Source organism: Ambystoma mexicanum, chromosome 9 (genome assembly GCF_040938575.1).
Source record: "Ambystoma mexicanum isolate Mex_15411 chromosome 9, UKY_AmexF1_1, whole genome shotgun sequence".
Lineage (NCBI taxonomy): Eukaryota > Metazoa > Chordata > Amphibia > Caudata > Ambystomatidae > Ambystoma > Ambystoma mexicanum.
In genome coordinates this window covers 306,804,706-306,828,788 of record NC_090931.1, presented here as the reverse complement: position 1 = coordinate 306,828,788, position 24,083 = coordinate 306,804,706, and the positions used below count along the sequence as shown (strand labels likewise).

The following is a 24,083-nucleotide window of genomic DNA, read 5'->3' as shown; positions in this document are numbered from 1 at the left end:
TCAGGTTTCACTCTAGTACCAGAGGTTACTCATGAAAAGCCACAAGTGGTTAACCAACTCCCCTTGGCTATTGGAGATGCTCAGGTGTACTTGTAGGCAAACCACCTCCTCTGGGTCTTCTGGGATTGGCAGTTCTCACAGATGTTTTCCACGGGACTGTTCCGGGTCTCTGTTGCCCTTCTCTAGGTAGCAGTATCACATCGGGTCCTTCCAGAAACCTTCTCCCAGACAGTTAGTGCCTCTACAGTTTCCCTTTGTAAAAAGGGCATAGTGTGCCACACTTGCCTACACCAGGATTCTCCTCCCTACTGGCATGCCCTTGGTCCTTTCACACACTTTTTTTCAGGATATTTTCTTATTGGTTATTTTCTTAATCATTTGTAACTTTTGATTAATTTACTATTCTATCATCATAGATATGTTTATTCGGAACAGAATCCATCAAACAAACATGCAACATTTCATAATACACAACATTTTAAGTCGACTACAAAACAAGAAAAGAGAAGAGTAAAAGAATATATATAATAATATAATAACAGTATTAATAATTCATGCCCTTATTGCCAAAATAAACGTTGTGCCTAAATCAGGAGTGCCATCACACGTCAAACATCAAAAATCATCCTTAGCATTATCACAATATCAGTCAATTAAAATCATCATCCAAAAACACATCATAAAACCAGATTACCCTTGAAGAATGTTTTCTAAAAAGTGGTTACCTTACTCAAAGTCCCTTCTTAACTTAAGGGCCTATATAAGGTACAACAAAAGGGCCCAGGTGGCACACAGACTTTGCTGAAAGAAAATAGCATAATGCAGGGAGGCACTGTAGAAATGAAAGTGCCTTAATACTGGGAGTATTGTGCGTTTCCTAATTTGTGCACATGCATGACAAAAAAATAAACTATAGGAAGTCTTCAATTACTTCATTGCATAATGAGAAGCTAGTATCAGTTTGCTGCCCTTGCCATTTTGCAGTAGTTTCATTTAGTGGTAGACAATTGAAATGAGCTCTTGTAATCAACCAACTATCCTGTATCTTGCGATTCGAGGTGCAATATACCTACAGTTCTTATTACATGTTTCCGATTAGAGTTTATTAAACGTTCTCTGGATTCATGTGCATCTATCACATAAGAAATCAAATAGCTTTTGAAAATGTTTTGTTCTGATTTGTTCATCATTATTGCCAAAGAAAAGAGGGCCTGTGCATTCATTTTGGTTAAACTGGATCTAGCAGATCAACCAAGTGATTTTAGAAACACCATCTCTATTTAAAAGCTCTTTAATATAGCGTTAACACCCGAGCCGGTGGGCTGGATCAGGTGTTATCGGCCCAGGGCCCAAGTAAAAGGCCAAAGCAGAGCAAGGCCCTTTAAAGAAGTCCCCAGGCCAATAACACTTCATCCGGCTGGCGGAGAGGGTGTTAAGGCTACTAGCACCCCATGTTTACGATCTGGAAACTAAGATTGTTAAGAAAAGTGAATTTCTATTCTAGGAATGGGACACTGCGCGTGTCCCTTTCCTTGAATGAAAATACTGGCACAAGATAGGTGCCATGGATCTTGCGGCAGGGAAAGGGCGAATAAGTGAAGATGCGCTGGTGGCGTGAGTACAAAAATAGGGATACCCCTGGTGCTAATGTGGATAGGGGGGTAAAATACTATTAACAGAAAAGAGGGCAATCCACATAGAAACCAATATTCATTTCATTGTCATTGATTCACAGAGAAAGTAATAAACTTATGGAGAAGGATTTGAATCAGTGCCGTATAGGTCACTAGAGGAAACAACAAAATACAGGTGCACTCTGGTAACTTTGCAGTTCTGGTATATTTAAATTAAGAGAAAAATAATGAGAACATCAATGTAACAACCAAAGACATGTGACAAAAATTCAAAAAACATACAAAAAAGTTAAAGGTATGTGCAAACAAAAGATACATATATATTTACATAATTAGATTCTTAGATCAAGACAAATCACAAGTAGTCAGAAAAAATAGTCAAACTGAAGTAATAATTACAGTCATCTACACAGTAACAGACTTGTGTTTAGAGAGTAAATTGAACAAATCCTGTTGGGCAAAAAAGGAATCAGGATATTGTTATATGTAAAGCATACAGGGCTGTAGTCATTTACAGGACTGTAGACCTGTTCGCTATTTAAACAAGTCTTCAAATTTGTTGAGTGCCAACGTGTAAAGATACCAAATCTTTTAAGAAGGAATGTCCAGTGCTACTCTGGAGGGTATTTTGGAGATAAATCCCCCCCATGAAGTTGTCGTGCACTGGAAAACACGTTTCGGCTATGCCAATAGTTGGTGGCATCTATATATAGCCTTCCTCAGGGCGAAAAAGACGAGCTGCTGGCTCTGTGGGAGAAGGAGGCAAAGAAAAGAGAAAAAGGATACAAATATGTATCAGATAGGGTAAATGAGTGCACCAACACATTGTTGTTTTAAACCCACCTCCATAGGGAGTGTTTGAAGAGCTAAAAAAAGGGGGGTGAGCCCACAGATTACTTACCCTGTTGCAGAGGCAGGAGTAGGCACAATGTGCGACTACACACGCGAGTCACATATGGTACTTCAACCGGGGGCATGCTCAGGCGTCCACCTCGGCATTCCGAAAGAGCAGATATCTAAATGCAAAAGTAAATAGGATGCAGACCGGAAAGGCTAGTATTGAGTCAAGTGAATGCTCCTACCCCTGTTAGTATTAGTGAATGCAAATAACAGTGACACCATATGGGAAATGATTGTAATCTTCCTCAAGAGGGAAAGTGGGTTAGTATAAATAGGTGGAAGATACTCGGGGGCTGGAATGGCGCACCCTGTGAGGGAAGTCACAGTGTGGTATAAGTGCTGGGTAAGGGTGCTCGGAGTGTGATAAGAACACATGTATTTGTGACCTTGCAGGCAGGCCTCCCTGGGTGTTGAGTAGGGAGACCTTGGTAGAACCAGGGAAAAAGGTCTAGATGTATCCGCCGCACGGCATCAATGGATTAGCTCACTTTCCAGTGGAACGGACGAACGGCTCACTGTTCTTGCGTGCTGGAACGAGGAGTCCTCCAGTATTCGCAGAACTGAAAAGGCAGGTGGGGGTAGGCAGTACGTATCGCCAAAAAAATTAAAATATATATATTATAAGGTGCAAACTGAATCAGCAAGGAAAAATGTGTGTACTATATTTTTAGTACAAAATCTGTCTTCAAGGAAAATGGATGTCCTGTTCTAACATTAATGCATTGTAAATGCTCAAACTCGATAAAAGCACGAATCCTTGGATTAACTTAATGACATGCTGAGGAGATCAAAGAAATATATATACAGTTTTGCCACGGGTAAGTTATCGCATTACCTGTCTTGGATCTAGAAAGCTGTTCGAGAAAGAGCCGGAGGCTGGCTTGTTCGTTCAGTCAGCACCCCGCGCGGTGATTGTCACACGCGGCAGGGAGCTCGAAGTGAAATGGTCGAGGCGCGGTAACCATAGTGAAGGAAGCAATGGCCGTCGTCTAGGAAACCTAGCTAGCTCGAGAGCGGACCATACCAACAGCAGTATAGCCAGTGGGTGTCCGAAAATGAAAAGCAGCGATCCGAGTGTTGGATCATGAGACCCTCGGGTGGGGATGTAATAATATCCCATCCAGGGGTCGATGTGAGGCACAAACGCGCCGCACAATACTGACAATGAGCAAATCGGCATGCCGTACCCTAAAAGCAAATGAAAGGGCATAGACACATCCACTAATGGAATATGCCGGTCCCGGGAGTGCCGGTCCCAGTAGTCGCTGGGTTGCTGGGCAACCAGGCACGCATCTGCAAGGAGTAAAAGCATATATTGGAGTGCAATGAGACATTACGAACTACACACGGAAAAGAGGGGATTAAATTACTCTGGTGTCAGCAGTCTGGAGCGCAGTTGATGAAATGGTGAACTTGTTGACGTGAATGCAGGTAACATGAGGCGTTCGCGGTGTCTGACATCCTAGTGCCAGGTCCTGCATAGAGAAGTTGTTTGGAAGGTGCAGAGGACGTTGGGACTTGTAGTGCATCACAATAGTCAAAGTTGACCTCACCTGCCCAGGGCTTCTGGTTTGTAAGAGAAACCCGTGGGATGTGTATGATTGAATAAAAAAATGCTCAGAAATACAAGGGGAACAGGTGGGGGCCATCGATGTCGAGCAGTGTACATTAAATAGGCCATATACACTCCTCGTTAAGGCCATTGTAGTAACTGTCTAGACGATGTATCTACCTTGCTTATTTTAGCATCAAGCTGCTCATGACGTTGGTGGAATTGGTGACGGTGTCAACAATCCACCATGTTATTTCGTCAGGTGAGTGGTGTGCTTCCATGTAGTGAGCTACCAAGGGTGCTGAAAGATTCTTACATCTAATGCGAGATCTATGCTCACAGATTCGCACATGGGCCTGCCTGCAAGGTCACAAATACATGTGTTCTTATCACACTCCGAGCAGCCTTACCCAGCACTTATATCACACTGTGATTTCCCTCACAGGTTGCACCATTCCAGCCCCCGAGTGTCTTCCACCTATTTATACTAACCCACTTTCCCTCTTCAGGAAGATTACAATCATTTCCCATATGGCGTCACTGTTATTTGCATTCACTAATACTTACAGGGGTAGGAGCATTCACTTGACTCAATACTAGCCTTTCTGGTCTGCATCCTATTTACTTTTGCATTTAGATATCTGCTCTTTCGGAATGCCGAGGTGGACCCATGAGCATGCCCCGGACATACGCGTGTGTAGTCACACATTGTGCTTACTCCTGCCTCTGCAACAGGGTAAGTAATATGTGGACTCACCCCCCCTTTTCTAGCTCTTCAAACACTCCCCATGGAGGAGGTTTTAAAACAACAATGTGTTGGTGCACTCATTTACCCTATCTGATACATATTTGTATCCTTTTTCTATTTTCTTTGACTCCTTCTCCCACAGAGCCAGCAGCTCGTCTTTTTCGCCCTGAGGAAGGCTATATATAGATGCCACCAACTATTGGCATAGCCGAAACGTGTTTTCCAGTGCACGACAACTTTATGGAGGGAATTAATCTCCAAAATACCCTCCAGAGTAGCACTGGACATTCCTTCTTAAAAGATTTGGTATCTTTACACGTTGGCACTCAACAAATTTGAAGACTTGTTTAAATAGCTAACAGGTCTACAGTCCTGTAAATGACTACAGCCCTGTATGCTTTACATATAACAATATCCTGATTCCTTTTTTGCCCAACAGGATTTGTTCAATTTACTCTCTAAACACAAGTCTGTTACTGTGTAGATGACTGTAATTATTACTTCAGTTTGACAATTTTTTCTGACTACTTGTGATTTGTCTTGATCTAAGAATCTAATTATGTAAATATATATGTATCTTTTGTTTGCACATACCTTTAACTTTTTTGTATGTTTTTTGAATTTTTGTCACATGTCTTTGGTTGTTCCATTGATGTTCTCATTATTTTTCTCTTAATTTAAATATACCAGAACTGCAAAGTTACCAGAGTGCACCTGTATTTTGTTGTTTCCTCTAGTGACCTATACGACACTGATTCAAATCCTTCTCCATAAGTTTATTACTTTCTCTGTGAATCAATGACAATGAAATGAATATTGGTTTCTATGTGGATTGCCTTCTTTTTTGTTAATGATGCGCTGGTGGCGGGCATTGCCGCCACCACAATCGGGTAAGTGGGGCTTGGGAGGAGGGTGGAGTTTCTAAAAATAATTAAGGGAACGGGAGGGTGGGAAGAAGATGGCGCTGCAGGGGAGGGGAAGCAGCCTCCAGGTTCCATGGAACGCGGGCTGAGATCAGCAATATCAGCCCGCAATCCAAGGAACCCGATTGGCTTCACCCACCCCCTGCCACGGTTGCTAATAACAAAGTGTGCGAGAACAATCTTGGGATTCAACCAAATGCGCAGGCCAGTGCAACATTGGGTCAATGCGCCATTGGTCCTCCGAAAACCCCAGACCCAATTCTGTATCGACAGCAAAATTGGGGACTGATCTCAGGACGCCCAAAAGCTTTTTTAGAAAAGTCATTTTCAATAACTTGCAGCTCAGATATGTAAGAGTGACCCCATAGCAATGACAGTACTTAGTGGCTGCCTTGGTTTGTGTGCCATATACCCTGAGAATCATGTTAAGAGGTTGTCCTTTGCACTTGGGATTAAAACGGGTTATCCCCTCCAACAACTGTTTCATTCTCATTGCCTATTTTTTAACGTGGGCATCTCTTGTAAAATCTGGACAGAAATGCATTCCAAGATAACCAAATTGATATACCCTTGGAATCGTTGAGCCAATACATGTCATTGTTGATATTTGTATTACTTGTTTGCCTCTACTGCAGATCATAGCAGCCGATTTTGTCGAGTTAACTCTCAAGTCCAGATAATTCATAAATTGTGTGTAAACATCCATTAACTTCTGAAGAGCCCTTGAGGCATGTGCTATAAGAACAGTGTTGTCTGCATATGTTAAGATGGGGTAAGCCCCATTTCCAAGCCTAGGGTAATCTGCATTCGACTTCACTAAAGCATTGTACAATCCATTTATATATAGAGTAAACAATAAAGGGGCTAACACACAGCCCTGACACACTCCCAAGTTGACAGCTTGCAATGTCCTCGGTCATCACGGAAGACACAAGCCTGGTTATCAAAATGAAAGGCCATTAATCCACTCATAAGGTCAGTGGAACAATCTAAGAGCATGAGCACGTGCCATAGCTTGACCCCACTGACTTTATCAAAGGCTCTGCTCAGGTCCCTAAATGTCAGATAATAGGCTCCTGTTTTTTTACAAAAATAGAATATGTGGGCAACAGGTATAGGTTCAGGGTCTGATCATGTTCCTAAACCTGGCAGAAATGCTAATTGTATAACCGCCAAGATGTTATTCGCAAGAACCCACTGTTCTAATCTTACAAGCAGTACCCTCCCAACAATCTTAAAACATAGTCTCTAATAATTGTCTGCATTTACTATTCTATCTCCAGTGCAGCAGTCCTGAATTTATTTGCCACCAGTCAGTGCACCGTCGCTTTGTTTGACATCCTTATGCTCTCAGCACCAAACAGGATGCCAGAGCCAGTATACATTGAGGCACTTGTGCCCCAGTACTTATGCCTTTTTCCCTAGAACTCAGCAACTGAGGGACTGCAGAACTGGTAAGGTGAACAAGCTATCCACCAAGAGGGGCACGTTGAGAGGGCAATGGTGAATCGGGGGGGGGGGAGGAACACCCATCAGAAAGCACATTACCAAGAGATAATTAATTTGTTCTTCTAATGGATTCCTTCCTCCCACAGATTCCTAACCTAGATTACACTCCCATAGCAGTACGTGGATCTGGAGTAGAGCGAGAGGCCACCACCTATACCAGAAATTTCTGGAGGACTGCTCTGCCAAAGTGTGCATCATGCTCTGATCGAGAATACAAACAGTTATGTGTGGCAAACATGTGCAATGAGGCCCAAGTTGTCGCTTGGCAAATGTCTAGGACACAAACCCACGTTTGCAGGGCAGAGTTGGCAGCCACCCCTCTGGTGGAATTAATCCTGAGACCCTCTGGCACATCTTTCCCAGCTAGATGGTAGCATTGCGAAAATACAGAGCATGTTCCACCTTACCAGGGTCTGTTTAGTCACTAGCCCAGTCAGCATGGGCACCAGCAAAACCCACTAAAATCTGGACATTCCTCATCCGAGAAACGTAGTAGCTGAGGGCCCCTACCAGGTCCAGCCAATGGAATCGCTCCTCTGCCTTAGATGTGTCAGAGGAAAAACACAGAAAGGTGGAATCCTTTGAGAGAGATGGAAATCCAAGACTACCTACTGAAGGATGTCCTCACTCTCAACGTCACCTTTTCTTTGGGTAAAAACAAATAGGGAGGCTTAACAGGCAAAGCCTGAAGCTCATTCACCCACCTTGTGGAAGCGATGTCTAGCAGCAAGATCACCTTAACTGTGAGCAATCAAAATGAACAGGAATGTAGGGACCCAAATGGAGCACCCATCAAGAAAGGCAACACTACATTTAAATCCCATGCCTGAACAACAAATTAGAAAGGGGTAAACTGGTTGCATAGCCCATGTAAGAACTACATAATGGTGGGGATTGTGACGAAAGAGCCCAGCGTTCTTTTAAAGACTGAAATAGCACCCAAATACGAGCATACAGTGCCAATTTGCAGGCCCATCCCATCGGAACAAGCAGAAAATCCAAACAGAGGAGCTAGGACATATAAAAGGGTCCAGATCCCTCTCCTGGCACCAAGCTGAAAGTTTACACCACCTGCTGCAGGCTTATCGATTATGTTTGTCCTCCTAGCTGAAAGCAGTACATCCAGGACATTGACTGACAAAATCTCACTCCTTGTATGTTAGCCTCAGCTGCCAAGCATGAAGTTTCAGATTGCTGAGGTCCGGATTGAGCACTCGCCCTTTGATTGGGAGAGCAGGTCAACCCTCGACGGGAGGTGCTAGGCGGGGCAAATGGACATGTCGAGGAGGTCCAGGTACCATGCCCTCTGAGCCCAGTCATGAGCCATCAGAACTACGGTGGACCCAAACAAGCGTAGTCTCCTGGTAAGAAGTAGCAAGATAGGTATCCCTACAAAATATCCCCACCAAAAATATCGTCGTACATATGGCCATTTGTCTCGCTATAGGCGATATATTTGGGGTGGAGATAATTTGTGGAAGGGGGGTTGAGCAGGGTCCATGGATCAATATTGCCGCAAAAATATGGCGATATTTTTGTATTGCGATATTTTTGCAGGGATATTAACACATGGAACCGCAAGATAGGGATCAGCAAAAACACATACAGCAGATGGAAGTCTCACTTGACCCCTAGTGTGTCCCCAGATCTCCCTGTCAAGGAAATCCCCTATAGCAGACCAATTGTACTTCCTGTTCATTCTGGAGAAAATTCAACAAACGTACAAGAGCCTGAGAGGCTGAATGGTCACATGTCATATGTAAAACAGAGTGAAAGAAATGCGTGTGCTGCCACGGCTAGGAAAACCGACAAAATATGAGGAAATGATAAAGTCGGACGTGCATGCATCCTCTGTAAAAGAGATTATAAGGCGTATGAACACTGCAGCAAGGTTGAAAAAGCTAGAAATCCAGAGAGGAAAGACGTCCTACGTGTATTTAAGTTAACTGAGAGTCAGTGGGCCTACAAAGGAGTCACAAGACTTTGTGGAGTCCAAAGGTTGAGCATTGAAAATTGTGTTACAAGTGATCCTGGAGGGAGATTTGAACGCTTGATAAAAATCAAAGAAAAGTAAACCACGGAGAAGATAAAAACAGTATGGAGGGCATTGTCTTTTTATTCAACAGAATATGTAAGAAGTCTGAACTGTATCATCATGTTTGGAGACTGAAGATAAGTCATCCAAGTGTTGGGACAGGCTGAAGCCAACGGAAAAGGCCATTGGTTCAGCCTCCTTATTTGTGTCAGGTTTTTCTTAAGTGGTAAGGCCAGTTAGTTGTTAGGATTCAGACTCAAGACTATTTTTGTTTCTGACTTGGCAAGCACCATTTGTTTTTGTATGTTAGGCAGGGAACTTCTCTCATAGCGAGATGGCCAGACAGGCATGTTTCTTTAATTTAAATAAACACCCTTGAGTTATGACCCACTGTAGTCCAAGTCCTTCTTCTGGTACACCAAAACACAGAACCTTTCATCCCCAGCAAAGCGCTGCTACTTTGCTCATCTCGAGAAGGCCTTTGTTGTTGCTTTGAAACCTGGGCTAGTGGAAACAATCAGTCTCAATCCCTGCTTGAGGATCCTGCCCTTAGAAGATTTCTTTCGGAAGCATCCCGGAAGCATCCTGTGGGCTGACAAGTATCCTTGTATGCTACCTTGATGCATTGGTCATTTTACAATGTTCAGGCTTGGGACTCTACAGACACTCAACTTGTGAAATAAGAGCAGGGAGGTGAGGGGGGGGCAGTTGCACAATGATGAGCTTTACAAAACCAGCTTTTTTGTTTCCACCACAAGGGTCTACTTATGCCATTTGGTCATGGTGGCCATCGCATATTTCTGCCTGCATCGTGAACTGGGGGCCATCTGACGTCGAACAGGCGGTTCAGCTTTCCAGTGTCAGGAACCACCTCATGAAATTCACAGCTAATCAGACCTAAATCCAGAGGCGAAAGGTGTCCTCTGCACCTGCTACTCCTAGACCCCCCTCCAACGGAACTAAGACATGAAGCACTGGGACTCACATTTCAGGAGGATCTGAAGTGGCCCCTGTGCAAATCACAGTTAAGGGTACAGGGGCAGTTAACATAACCATTTCAATCCCCTTTCAATCTCCATGGGGGTTTAACAGGTGTAAAGCCCTAGTCCTAGCCCTCCCTTACCTGGCCGTGATCAGTGGAGTTCTGGTCAAGAGTCCTCCTCTGGGCTTCCCCTGAGGTGGTTGGATTGGAAGAGGCCTGCCTACATTACTTCTATTGTTCTTCACTTCTAAAACACTTACAAACTGCTTGTTGGTTTTGCCAACCCTTGTTCAACCTACTTTAAATACTCCTAGGGTACTGAAAAGAGGTTCCTTGGGATCTGTGAGTAAGGGCACTAGGCCCCACATCTTCTAGCAAGGGAAGGACTTTCAAAGTGTAGAGCCTTAAGATTATAAGGTGTTGTATTGTGTTTTAACTCCGATCATTTTACATATTACTTGTCAGCTTGGTTTATTACTTCCCCTGTCTTTTCTTCAATTACTACACTACTGTGTTCTGTTACGGGTCTAAAAGTGTTTAAAGTGTAGGTGGTCTGCTGCAAGAGCACCCCAAAAGGGAATGTGTATTACATTAGTAGTGTATGTTTAGTTATTTACTTAACTGTTATTTAATTGCTGTCAAAAGCTAAAATGAATACAACTGTACTTGTATACGATCATGTCTAAATTGTATTGTTAAGAGTGCTCTATGTGTGCTTAACTGAAACCTTCACCACTCACACTCTACTAAATCTAAGCATTATTGTTCAGTCACAATACAGTGGAACAGTGTGGTTAAACAGTGTATTTCCATGTTCACCAGAATAGTATGGCCTCGCAGAATCTGTCAGAATTCTGAAAATCTATCTCAGCATCATTTGGGAGGTATTTTGGCACACTGGGCATTCAAGACAATACTTCTGGATTTGTTGATGTATGCAGGGCCGAAGTAAACAATGCGTTTTTGTAACCCCTTCATGAAACACAAAAGGTGGGAATGAGCTAAATATAGGATGGCACTTTGGAATTGGGGGGGGGGGGACTAATACTTGGTATCGGGTCCGCCCATCCCCCTTTACATTGCTTGCGACCTTGTATGAAAACACAAAACCTTACATTTAGAAAACAAATGTGATTTTAAACAAACTAAAGAACAAGCTACGTTTGTCTTTATCTGTAATTTAAGAATCCATGACCAGAACATGCAATGATAGCAGTGACGATTTGAAGACTAAAACACTTGATATACCTCATTCAGCAGAGAAAAGATACTGATAGGGCTTCCGTCTATAAGATCAACGCAACCCTGGTTGTCTTGGTAGCTGATAAAGGACCATTCAAGACCTTCAGCTGCATATTCTTCCTATATAAATGAAGAAAAAGAAAAACACAATGCACTTATTTCTAAACAAACTTTTTAACACACATGGCACCTTACGAGGGAATCACACACTATAGCATGCATTGGTTAAACAGCCTAAAAGGAACAGTTGCGATAAAAACAAAAATAATGAACATTTAAAGGAAGGTGTGGTAAGGAACCAGTATCATATAGTATACCTATATCTGGATTAAACAAGGGCCTGGAACCTACTGCTAGTCCCCAAGCATTCACAAAAACCAACAATTTGGCCCAACAAAGTCATTTTAAAACAGATTTTTTTAAAACCAATACCCTCTCTATGTACATGACATTGTTACAGATATGTATAGTTTTTTCAATGTTAATTAAATATTTTGTAAATACAAATGTACTTACCAGTAACGTTCTTTCTATGAATTCTACTCCCACAGATCACTCATTGGATAGATACTCTGCAGCGCCAGCTAATCTCAGAAAAATCCAACAACAAATAATCTCTCTACTTTTTATATATAGGGGAATATGAAACAAAATAACTGCATCAAAGAATTTCTGCATGCCTCAAAATTAAGTCAACATTTTTTTTTTCTTTTTGTAAAAACACCACCTCCCCATTCTTTTCTCATAAGAAAACTAATGAAACCATCACTGCAGGCGTGGCGCCTAGTAGTACTCAACCCCGAAAGTATTTCAGAACAGGGGTATAATGGGAAGGCGATGAGTAATCAGTGGGAGGAGAATCCATAGATGGAACATTACCAGTAAGCACTTTTTCCCTTCAACTGATTGCATTCTTTCTTAGATTCCTCATGTGGATAGACTCCCAAAGCAGTCATTAAAATAGAAGGTGGGATGAAAACCTAATCAAAGAAGGAAACTGTGCAAGACTGCGCTTGCAAAACGGGCATCTCTGTTAGCCAACAAATCCAGGCTGCAATGTTTAGAAAAAGGATGCAAGCAAGAAAAAGTTGCCACCTGACAAATTTCCTTCAGAGGAACCCTCCTCTGTAGAGAAGAAGCTGCCACTCTCTGGTTCATGCAATGACAGGGGTGACACTGGTGGAGTAAGATTGGAGCCCTAGTGGTACTTCACTCCAAGCATTCTCTTTAACACTCCACTATGCACAGGACAAGCCAAAGAGAAAGTATCTACTTGGTGACTGCACGGCCCAACCATGCTTATTAGAAAGAGACAAACAACTGGCCGTCTCAGCAAAAGGGAGCCATCCTGGCCATATAAGTCGGAGCTCTTTTGCGAACTCGCCTATGTAGCCTCATGCTCCTTCGAAAGATGAGGCAGAAGGAAAAAAGAGGCAGCTCAATCTTTTGGTTATCATGAAATTCCGACACAACCATAGGCAAAAACGAGATAAGAGTAGCCTTCTCCATTGAGCACTGAAGGAAAGGTACGTTACATAATAAAGCCTGCATCTCAATCACACGCCTAGCCGACGTGATTGCCAACAGGAATACAGTTTTAAATGCAAGAAGCCGAATCGTACAATAACGTAAAGGAGAATCCATCAGAAAGGACTAAACCAGGTTGAGGTCCCACAAAGGAACCACAAACTAAAAAGGAGAAAATCTTCATTAATCCTTGGAAAAAGTGGGCAACTAAAGGAATCAAAAGGACGAACCCTGCCCCAGCGACCTCTTGAACAACAAAAGAGGACAGATATCCTTTCACTGCACCCACTTGCAGCCCCTATTCTAGCAAAACTCTAAAACCCTTCAAATTGGGGCACAACACGAGGTCTGCGCTTCTCCCGTATCATCAGTTCCCAGGCTTTCTCCACCTAGACGCATAGATTGACCTAGTTGATGGCCTGCATGCAGCCACCTCCAAAACCACACCAGGAAGATCCCATTCATCATACCTCAGCTTCTTAAGAACCATCCATGGAGACGGAACAACTCCAATATTGAGTGAAGCACCTGAACTTCTGATGGGGATAGTAGGTCTGCCCTCTGAGGAAGATTGAGAGGTGAACAGATGGCAAACCTCAGAATTTCCGAGTACCACATTCCCCGTGCCCAATCTGGGGTGATTAGGTTCATGTGAGCCCTAAACTTCCTCAGCCTCGTGAAAACTAGCGGGATGACTGGAATAGGGAGAATGCATAGTGGAGGTCGAAGGTTCACACCACAATTCCCTAGAGTCACCCCTTGGGGGAAAATTCCCTTGAGCAGAAAAGTCTGCACCTCGAGTTGGCGCTCAATGAAAACAGATCTACAAAAGGGGTTGCCCAAAGGTCGGCAATATCGGCAAGGACCCACTGGCAAAGCTCTGTCATAGGAGACCAAGACCTGCCTGCTCAAGGCATCCGCAAACCCCTTCTCTGTCGCTGCCAGATGAGCCGCTGAGACACATGTGGTTCACCAAGGATTTGGGTTGTTTGCCCGTAAAGGAAATGTTTGCGGCCGAAAAGACTGTAGCTAACTTGACCGTTACAGTCACAGTCAAACAACCCAAAGTAAATGCCTCCCCAAGCATAGCCACCAAATACACTCCCTCCAAACCCCTTTACTTATCTTTTGGCGGCACACCTCTTTGTGTGCCGCTGCCTCCCTGCGACACCGGTTCCCTTTACATACGTGCTTGGGTACCGGCGCTGGTGTCGAAAACGACTCTCCCATTACCAAGTTCTCCCGACTCAACCACAATGACAGGTCATTGGTACTAAAACTCAAAAAAACATTTGACAAGTTTATGGAAAAAACTGACCACTGGCTGTGGAGCAGCCTCTGCAGGGGCACATCCTCAGTTTGTCCTCTGACATTAGGAAAATGCACAATGCCATGAGACCCAGGAGGTAGAGAAAGGATGAGGCTGGTAGTCTATGGGCTTTCTAGAAATAGCTGAACATCTGCTGAATGCTGATGACTCGTGCTCGGAACCTCTGGGATGGTGTTGTGTTGGACTTCTGAAAGTTCAGGGAGAAGCCCAAATCATGCAGCTGTCGACAGGTGCCTGTGAGATGATTTGTGTGGCCAATTCACCAATTATCGTCAGCCCTTCCCAATGAGAATAGGGAGGTGTGGTGGCTACCCAATAGTCCCCCTAAGGGTAAATTAATGCAGGAGGACCTCATGGGGAGGGACTCCCCTTCTGGGGATAGGGACAATCACCTAGGGTACAGCCCATTTAGCGTCACACCCCAACCTTCCCCACATCACCTCCCCCCTGGATTCACTCCATTCTTCAACACCTCGGAACCAGACGGAAACAACTTAAACAATTAAACCAAAAATGCAAAGAGAACCAGTTGACTGGCGGTACAGATAACACCTAGAACCAACAGACGGGGACCACCCGCAAAAACTAAAGAGCCAATGCTAGGCAGAACCGACCACGAGCAACAACCCAATCAGGACAGAACAATAGCTAAAAAGGCTGAAACAAACAGGCACAACTATCAACTTTACCCACTATCAAGCATCCCCGACAGACATGACTACATGAACCTTTTGTAAACCCCAACCCACCACAATTGTGCATCCACACTATCCAACTACTACCTCACACTCACAAGACAACCATCCTCAAACCAACCACTCCATATAAGCTAACCCGCCAGCCATTGAGACCACTAGCACCACACTAAGAAACCCACACCCAAGCTAGTAAGTAGAAGACGGAATGCACTAGACCGACATACACAAAACCCTAGCAGTATTCTTGGCGATGCACTGACTTCCTAACGATTAAACCAACATACACAACAAAATCATCTGAGACATAGGTATGGTGATTCACTTGCGTCAATCTAGACATCCTGATAAGGACTGAACTGTACCGCGTTGCACTCAGAGCTATGGGTATGGGCATAGGTCACAACTAGATAGATCTGCGGGAACCAGTTTGCATCATGCACATGGCTGGCCTGAGTAAGAACAAAGATAGCATTGTAGAGATTAACTAACGCAACATATGGACAGAGATGAGAGACAGCTGTCATGCTGAAACAAGATCACTGTAAGCAAGAACATTATGTCTAAATCCTGAAAGACACACCAAATGAGTGTGCGTTTCTCCAGACAACAATTTTAATAACCAACCCTACTAAAACCCCACCCTTCTTCACACACTCTGAAAGCCTAACTTAACACAACTATACCTCTTAAACCACAACAACCCGCGCGCACTTCACCACAACAACAAACACACCACACAGAGCCTTAAACAACAGCACACAACAAACTCAGACCAGATACCACACCAAAAAGCTCAGCGAACGGTGTTAACCGAACTGAAGCTGCCAACAGCACAGCACTCTTGCTCTTTCCCCAAACTTTGTCCTACTAACGCGCCCTAACCCACCCCCCCTTTCTTTCAGATCCGCCAGAGTGCCAGGGGACCACTACGGTGGTGATAGTGGGCGGTATAAATATCCTTTAACATTAACATTCCAAACCACTTCCTTGAGTAGACCAATGTATTACTGTAGTACATGGGATACAGCTAAAGCATAAAGTACTAGGACGAAGAAGAGCACAGAAGACAAACATTACTGACTGTGCTAGTACTGGTAGGAGGTGACCACGAGGATTGGCATGAAGATAAAGGTGTCAAAAGAAACAAGGGACTTTGACAATCCGCCAGGGCGGGCCTGGCAACAATGTATAAGAGATGATGAACTAAAGAACTTGTCAAGCCCAGCCGGGAGAAGTAACAGGTGTGTAAATCATCCAGAGAGGGAGTTCAACTCCTGTCGGCAGGCCGGAGATATGGAAAATCAGAGGACGCTGGCAAATCACTGAGGAAGTTCTCTGTGGGTTCAGCTGTAGTGGACCAGAGCATGAAGCAGGGAAAGAGAACCGAGCAGTACAATAGAACGTGGAGCCGCCGCAGTGCTGTGGACACAGAGGAGAGAAGCCTGAAGTGCAGGAGAGACGAACCCTAGTCCCAGGAAGCCCAGGTGGCGTACCGATGTCCCAAAGGCGGTAACGCGAGGTACGACAGACCCACAGGGGACACAGGGTGGAAGAGAGGCAGGCTCATGTGGTTCTCCCCTGTCCCAATAGTAACCAGCAAACTATTGGGAAAAGAGGGGCGAGCATCTGAAGACAACTTTCTCGTCACAGTAGCAGCAATATGCCCACTGACCACCAAAGACGGGACTCTAGCACTATCAAACCAAGCATCCGAGGAGAGCTTGCTCATCGCAGTGGCATCAATAAGCCCACCGACTACCAGAGACAGGGACCCTAGTACTGTGATGGTACAAAGTGGGCAAATGCCACATACCGCACCACCCCCACGCCTCCAATATGTGAATGTAAATACAAGATAAGGAAGTCCACCTAAACGAATGATTGAGAACTTTTTATCCCACACTGTTTTCAATATGCTTAAACGCAAACAGCACACGAACACAAGTAGGATAGGGACAAGTGTCAAATTATGTTGCTGTTAGAATATAAACACAGAACATAAAATAATTTGCAACACTATAGGCAGCAGTGCCACATTGAGGGAGTTAAGTTGCAGCGTACACAGAGAAGATCACTGAGAAATATAGGGTGATGAATACACGGAGAAGATTATTCGTGAAGAAACAGCATTTTTGAATAAATATAAATGTAGCATTGAGCGGAGATTCCACTATTTTGCAGAAGAGACCTCATGTGAAATTGCCCAACGTGTTAATTTAGAGGTGGCACACCCCAGTACTTCGATTTGTTCAACCTTCTGGAAAATTCTTTCTCATCTGAAAGTATGAGACAGCCAAGGTTACAGTGGAAGGGAATACATGAGAGTGCTCAATGGAGCGTCAAAAAAATATTGTTCCCATGAAACATGAACAAATATGTAGCAATTATATTTGGTCCAAACAGTAATTGAATAAACACACAGAAGCCTTGATCGCCAGGTGCAAGGTGCCCCAAGACAAATTATTGCCATAAACACTAAACCAAGCCATATACACAGTGCCCCCTATGGCCAATTAGTGCCATTAAACCCTCTAATAAAGACTTATTCATCCCGTGATCAAATTAAAAGATTATGCACCTGCGTTGGCAGCAAGCATCAAGACCACAGTTGCAAACTAGAATATTTAAGGTTAGGGAAAGTGTCTGGACAAATGGGTCCCTGGCATGGGAAATGAGATGGGAGTATTTTTTTGCATTTTGCTTGACTCCTGGCCGACACTTAATTTATACTAGCCGTTCCCGACGTAACATACACCGTTCTAGCAGATCTTAAAGGTCAATAGCAGTCGGTAATTCATAGCGTCACTTCTGTCCCCCTCCCTAAATATCGGAATTACCACTGATCGCTTCCAGGAAGGGGGCGTAGGTCCCTATGACTTATAATGCTCATTGAAAAGCCTAACGTATAGGTTACTTTCTTCTTTTGAATTTGAAAGGCATATTTGTATCAGATGGAATGAGAGGTATGCGCGGTATAAGAACAGTATTCAAGTTCTGCTGATTTAATGGGCTTCTATGATGTGTCTTTGTAGATGCGCAATTGTCAACCTTGTTCCACTGAAGAGTCCCTGTGATGAGATAAGATTGCGTAGTAGCATAAATACAGCACCTACTTTCAGTTTTAGCTCGGGAGGAGGCATTTGTCCTACAGCGTTTCGCTCTTTAGAGACTGCAACATTGAGCCAGTGATTAACTGTTCATTGACACTGGCACCACCGTGCCCTATGTGAAGAGAAGTTGGGGTGGAAAGAAGTAACTTGAAATTATTCCGAACGTTTGCGATAGTGAAAGGTGAAGGTGACCACATAGTACCGTGCTCATTCCGTTTGTTAAAATGATAGCGGTTGTTGAAGTGGAAGGGCACACAGAGGTGGACTTTGCCATTTGGACAGCACAGGGCAACATAACACTGATGAATTTCATCAGCTGAGTACAGAAACATATCCAAGTGTTTTGTATAGAGATAGATAAAAGGGAAAATCTGTTGGTTTGTTCCTCATACAATTCCACACAGCTCCATCAATTTGCACCAGGTTTTGCACAGTTACCCATTAGGACCCTCCGGAGGTCACTATATTACATGTTGACACCCCACCTGTTCTCCTGAATTCAGCCCCTGCACATATGAGACGGTTGCCTGGAAGCAGCAAATCATCAAGGTGGTCGTAGCAGGAACAGACAGAGCTCATTTCAAGCATCTAGATGCAAGGAACAGAACTCCAAAGTCCTGCGGGACCTTCAAAACCACATTTCAAGGCCCTAAGGTGCCTCGTTTCTCAGATATCTGTACTGCAACATACAACACCACGCCATGGTGAGGCGACAGGTGGGGAGAGCGCAAAGAATGTCCCATTATGCTGCAGCACACCAATATTCACCTGACTTCTAAGTCTGCTCCATGATTGACAACAATTGATCAGTGTTATCATGTCTGTCTAATGTACAGGCACTTTTTGCTAGTACAGTGAATAAAGCAATTTTTTTGCACCTGGCGCCCTTCTTATTGTTGGTAATGGACTGGTTTTGCATGCATGAATACATTTGGCGACCATTAAGACTCCAGAGTCCTCAAAAAGCCAAAGGCTCCTCGCTGCCTTCCTTGGCCTGCAGCGTTGGCCTGTCAAGAATGATTTCTGTGCACACAAATGAGAAAGCGAGCAGGTGCCGAGTTCTGCGAAGGCCCGCACGATCCCGCTGGAAGCCTACTGAGCAGGGTGAGGCAGGCAGTTGCGAGAGGAGGCTCGGCATCGTGGACCTCAGAGAAACATAGAACGTGAGTGTGCCTGTGCATGAAAAACACAACGGCAGAGAAAATGCTGGTTTTATTATTGTGGGGAAGGAGGGACCATGTGGTATAGTTATAGTTTGTTTCTATTGAAATACTAAGGAAGTGAATACTCCTCTATACGAGAAAGGGCAGTGCTGCGTAGCTTATAGGGTGTATTGCAAGCTGAGGAAGGATAGCTCAAGGGCCACGCGTTTGTCTTGGAAGCAAGACAGCGCAGAGCAAAACAGGTTTGAATCCCGATCCCGCACTTAGAAACCACTGTCTGGTATGACGCATGTTATAAAAGAACAAGAACAATTATAATTGTAAACAAATTTTGCTTTCCCTCTGTCCTGGGTAAGGGATTCATGAGGCAGTGTTGACACCCTTGCATTATAGAGATGAGGAGCTGTGGTTACCCTCCATCCTGGGCAAGGGGGTGTGAGTAGGTGTGGATATCATTGCGTTATAGAAGTGAGGAGGTGTGGTTTTCCTCCGCCCCGTGTAAGGGGGAATGAGGAAGTGTGGATTCTGTGTGAGCGTAGGAGAAAGACTGACACGAGGGTGGTGTGTTGCTTGGCAAAGACTTAACAGAAATGGGGCGGGGAGTTGGATGAAATCCTAACCAACCGTACCTCTAAGAGGGGTTTCCCTGCCTCAACAAAACTAGCTAATGAAACGGTCTGTCAGAATGTCCAAAGTAAAGGTCGCCATCCTGTGTCCCAGTCCTAATCTATCCCTCACAGGCTAAACTCAGCATAAGGCGAAAAGGGAAATGTCTCTTGGCTGTCCACCAGTAGTTCAAAACAAAAGTTCCAAAAAGGTGTAGAAAAAGTTCCCTTTTCCCAGAGTCTTTCCAACTTTATCCAAAATGTTGTATGTGTCTTTAGTGGTCAAGATGGGTCCCTTGTTTTTACTTGGCAGGCCTGACTACCAAGCCCGGTGACCAGGAAGAATGGCGTGGACACCTTTCCCAAGCCATCTTGAGGGTCCCAGATGCCTCGTTGGCAGACTTCCAGATACTGCAACGAGGAAGATTAGCCTGGTTCAAGCTCCCAACCTGTGCTCATCTTCTCAATTGTTGTAGGTCCTAGACACTGTTCTCAGTAGCCCCTTGGTCCACATTCCTGCTAAGTAGGGTACTCTATGTTCTCTCTCTCTCTCTCTCTCTCTCTCTCTCTCTCTCTCTCTCTTTACTTTCACCCACAGCCTTGGTTTACTCTCCTGCCAAGGTCTCAGAGTGTCACTTATACTTGTAAGCTTTGTATTCCTCTTTATTACTGGTTGGGGTGTGTTTCCCCAACATAGGCTCCAGACCCACTTCACTTGATTGCTCTCACAGTTCTCTTTATCTGATCTCGCTTTAAACCACAGCCTTAGTTTACTCCCCTGCCAAGGTCTGTGGGCACGATTTGTACATGCAAAGTTCTTGTTTCTTTTTGTTACTGTTTGGGATATGCTTTCCCAATATGGGTCCCAGACCCCCTTCACTTGGAGTCTCTGCCCCTGTGAAGATTCCTTCTTTGCTTCGCATCGGGCATTTCGAACCCTCCATGTCTCCCCATCCCTGGGATTAGCTACCCTAGAAACTGCAGGGTCACGGCCGTCACCCTCCGGTTGTTTGCATGTCTCCCAGCAGCTTCGGCACCTCTCTAGCTCTCCCCGGTCTTCAATGCATCTCGTCTGCTGTTCCGCAGTAGCATCTTTGTCCTGCTCCGGCCTCCATCACCGGCGGGTCTCCTTCCCCTTCCCGGTCTGCATTCTGGTTTGCAGGTCTTCCCCGAGTGTGCATCTTCCCTGGACACAGTCTGCTTCTCAGCTTTGTTGCTCTGCGTGTACGTTGCCAGACTCTCAGCCCATGCCGAGCCCAAAAAGATGCCATCGTTCTCTTCCCTCCCTGCTTTTGAATGACAGCTGACCAAAAAAATCATCCAAAAGACCAGAGCGTGTAGGTTTGTTCTCGTCAGTGATCTACATTACTTGTGGCCTCCTCATCCCAGTAGTTCTTACCTGGGATATGCTACTACACCACATGGGGGCATTAGGTAGTGTGAATTGAGAAGGGGCTTCCCTCGGGATTTGTCACAATACCCTTGTGTTATAGAAGCGAGGAAGAAGTAGAATTCAATTGTGTATTATTGATACTTTTTTGTATAAAAAGTGTTTTTTATGAAGGTGATTATATGAGATTAGTGGTGATTTGGAATGAAAGAGTGGAGTGTGGGGTGTATATTAGTAAACGCTTTCGGTAACAAGGATTGGAATTTGTTACATACACAGATGCAAAAAATTGATTTCCCACTAGTACACGTGTAAATAATTTCCCCAGTATAGAGAGAAAATAATTAAATACCATAAAGAATGGATACATGAAACAGCAGGGTAGATGTTTCAATCTTGGCCAGTGGAAGGCACACATAATAAGAACATGGCACAGAACATGTATTCGCATCTAACCACTAAATACAAAAGGAAAAAACTACCGTTGACTATGATTTAGTGGCTATTGAAGAAGGTTGGGAGAACGTAGACTTGGGTGACAATGCGATGGATGAGGCTGAACTTGAGGAACCCCAAAGGACAGAACTGAGGGATTCTTTTTATAGAGACTGGCTTAGAAGGAACCAGGATGGGTATTTGTAGCAAGAGGAACGGGAATATACCAGTACAAAAGAAAAGAGGTACTCAATTTCCTTTATTACAGAAGCATCCACAAGCATCACAGTGTGCTCCATGGCCACACACTTAGGAGGACAATTGAATGAATAGTTTAGCATCATTCACAGCAGGAGCAGGTAAATGGATGTATAAGTTAGAAAAAAGGACGGCAGGAATTACTTTAGCTGTGGGCGACATGAAGAGTTTATTTGGCTCACTATTGGGAGAACAGGCAGACAATCTCTGGAAGAGAGCAGGGTATCCAGGAATATCCAGGAGTAACATCAAATAATAATGTACATGATGGATCGCCTTTTCATAATTGGAAAACACAAGTGTATGAAGCACTAAGGGTATAATACCCAGACACATTGAACATGAGCACTATCATGACGTGAACAATGAAAGCAGATGAAGATGACCCACAATATATATAGGAATTGCAAGAGGAATAGTGTTGAGAAACAAGGGAACCATGTGGTATTTGAGAATATTGAGAGACTTGAAAGTATGGGGAAGGAAACCCCTATTTTTTAACGTGAACTATTTGAACCTTGAGGAAGAGAAAACCCTTTTCCACCCAAGAGCTGGACGAAGCTCTGAACTTTTATTTGAACACTTTTCATTTGATGCTGACATCAAATGACTAAATGAGGTCAAATCAGAATTGAGGAAAATAGTGGACATAGAAATGAAACCATGGGCAGAAATACAAGCAATAATAGTTCATTTTTGAAAATTGAGGGAAGCAAGGGGGAAGAAAACAGCAGAAAAAAGAGGGATGAGGCAAAATTGGTACAAAAGAAATGATCAAAGGTTACAATGGAAGCATCAGTAATTACTAAACAGGACTGGTCACAAACAGGGTCAACAGCCCATATAGTTGGAAGGGGAGAAGGAGCGAACTACCACAGAGAAAGAGGGTATGTTCAGAGGAGCACAGGAGGATTTAGAGGTGGATTTGGGAACAGATTTAGTAGATGATTTGATGGTGGAGGTGACGTAGCAAGGCCTAGATTTCAAGGGTTTGGAGGATTTGGAGCACATTGTTGGAAGACGGGACCTTCCAAAACGAGCATGTAGAAGTGGGGGGGGGGGTAGCATCTTATGGTTATCGTCCCTGTGGAGTATGGGGAGTACCAGTACAGAATACATTCCAATATCATCCACAGTATCAGATACAGCACAGCCCAGACCAGCAGAATACTATGCAACAACCAACACAATATCCCTTTCCAAATGCACAGGGTGCAATGCAGCCACAACAGACGCCATATCCCATGGTAAACATGGACACAACACCACCACAGCAAGCACAATACACTGCTATAAGACAGCATATTGCACCATTACAGCAACAACCACCACCACACCCTCTGCAAGCACACCCTCAGAACCTCTCCACAGCAGTGGAACAGGAACCTGATACCGCAAGGTGTTGTACCACATTTTGGTGCAGTAAGTGTGTGGGGGACGGGTAGATCCTTTTACACCCTAAACAACCAGTACATATACACAACAGGACAGCCCACAGATGACAGTGACATGCCTGATACTATTAGTAGCCCCCAGACCAAGACGAGGAACCGCGGGATGGAATGAAGATATGAGAAAGGACATTTTCATTCCTGGCCGACTCAAGAGCATTCAAATCCTGTATCAGGGAAGGAGGGTTTCCTTTATCAGGCATTGTAATGGACATGCATGGTGTGAGGAACCCGAGGGCATCCTCACTTCTTTCCCCAATATATCCTCCTCTCAAATGGCCAGGCAAAGGCTGTCGCTATCTGATCCTGACCCTGGGGGTGAATATGCGAGGGAGGATCACACGGGTAGAGGAGACTTGAGGGAGTGGGAATGAGCACCCTTGGGTGAGACATGGTATGGCACCTTCCCCTTTTCCAATAAACCTAATGTCCCCCTTGCAGGTTACCATCAGTCCCTTCCCTATCTTTACCATAAATAATTTCCCAGTAGACAGAAGTCTGGTACTGGGACGAGGAAGAGACGCAACAGAGACATACATCCTCTCTATAATGACTTTTACACACACGAACATCACTTTGGTACTGAGACGA

The 24,083-nt window shown here is 44.3% G+C and overlaps 1 protein-coding gene across 3 annotated transcripts in view; it reads right to left on the bottom strand.

The window, feature by feature from the left end:
* The window catches only part of MYO19 (myosin XIX), an 804,019-nt gene that overhangs the window by 265,936 nt on the left and 514,000 nt on the right, over positions 1-24,083 (bottom strand). For all 3 annotated transcript variants that reach the window (XM_069614704.1, XM_069614706.1, XM_069614705.1), the window contains exon 14: positions 11,532-11,645. In XM_069614704.1, the coding sequence (XP_069470805.1) occupies positions 11,532-11,645 (114 nt within the window). The remainder of the gene's footprint in view (positions 1-11,531; positions 11,646-24,083) is intronic.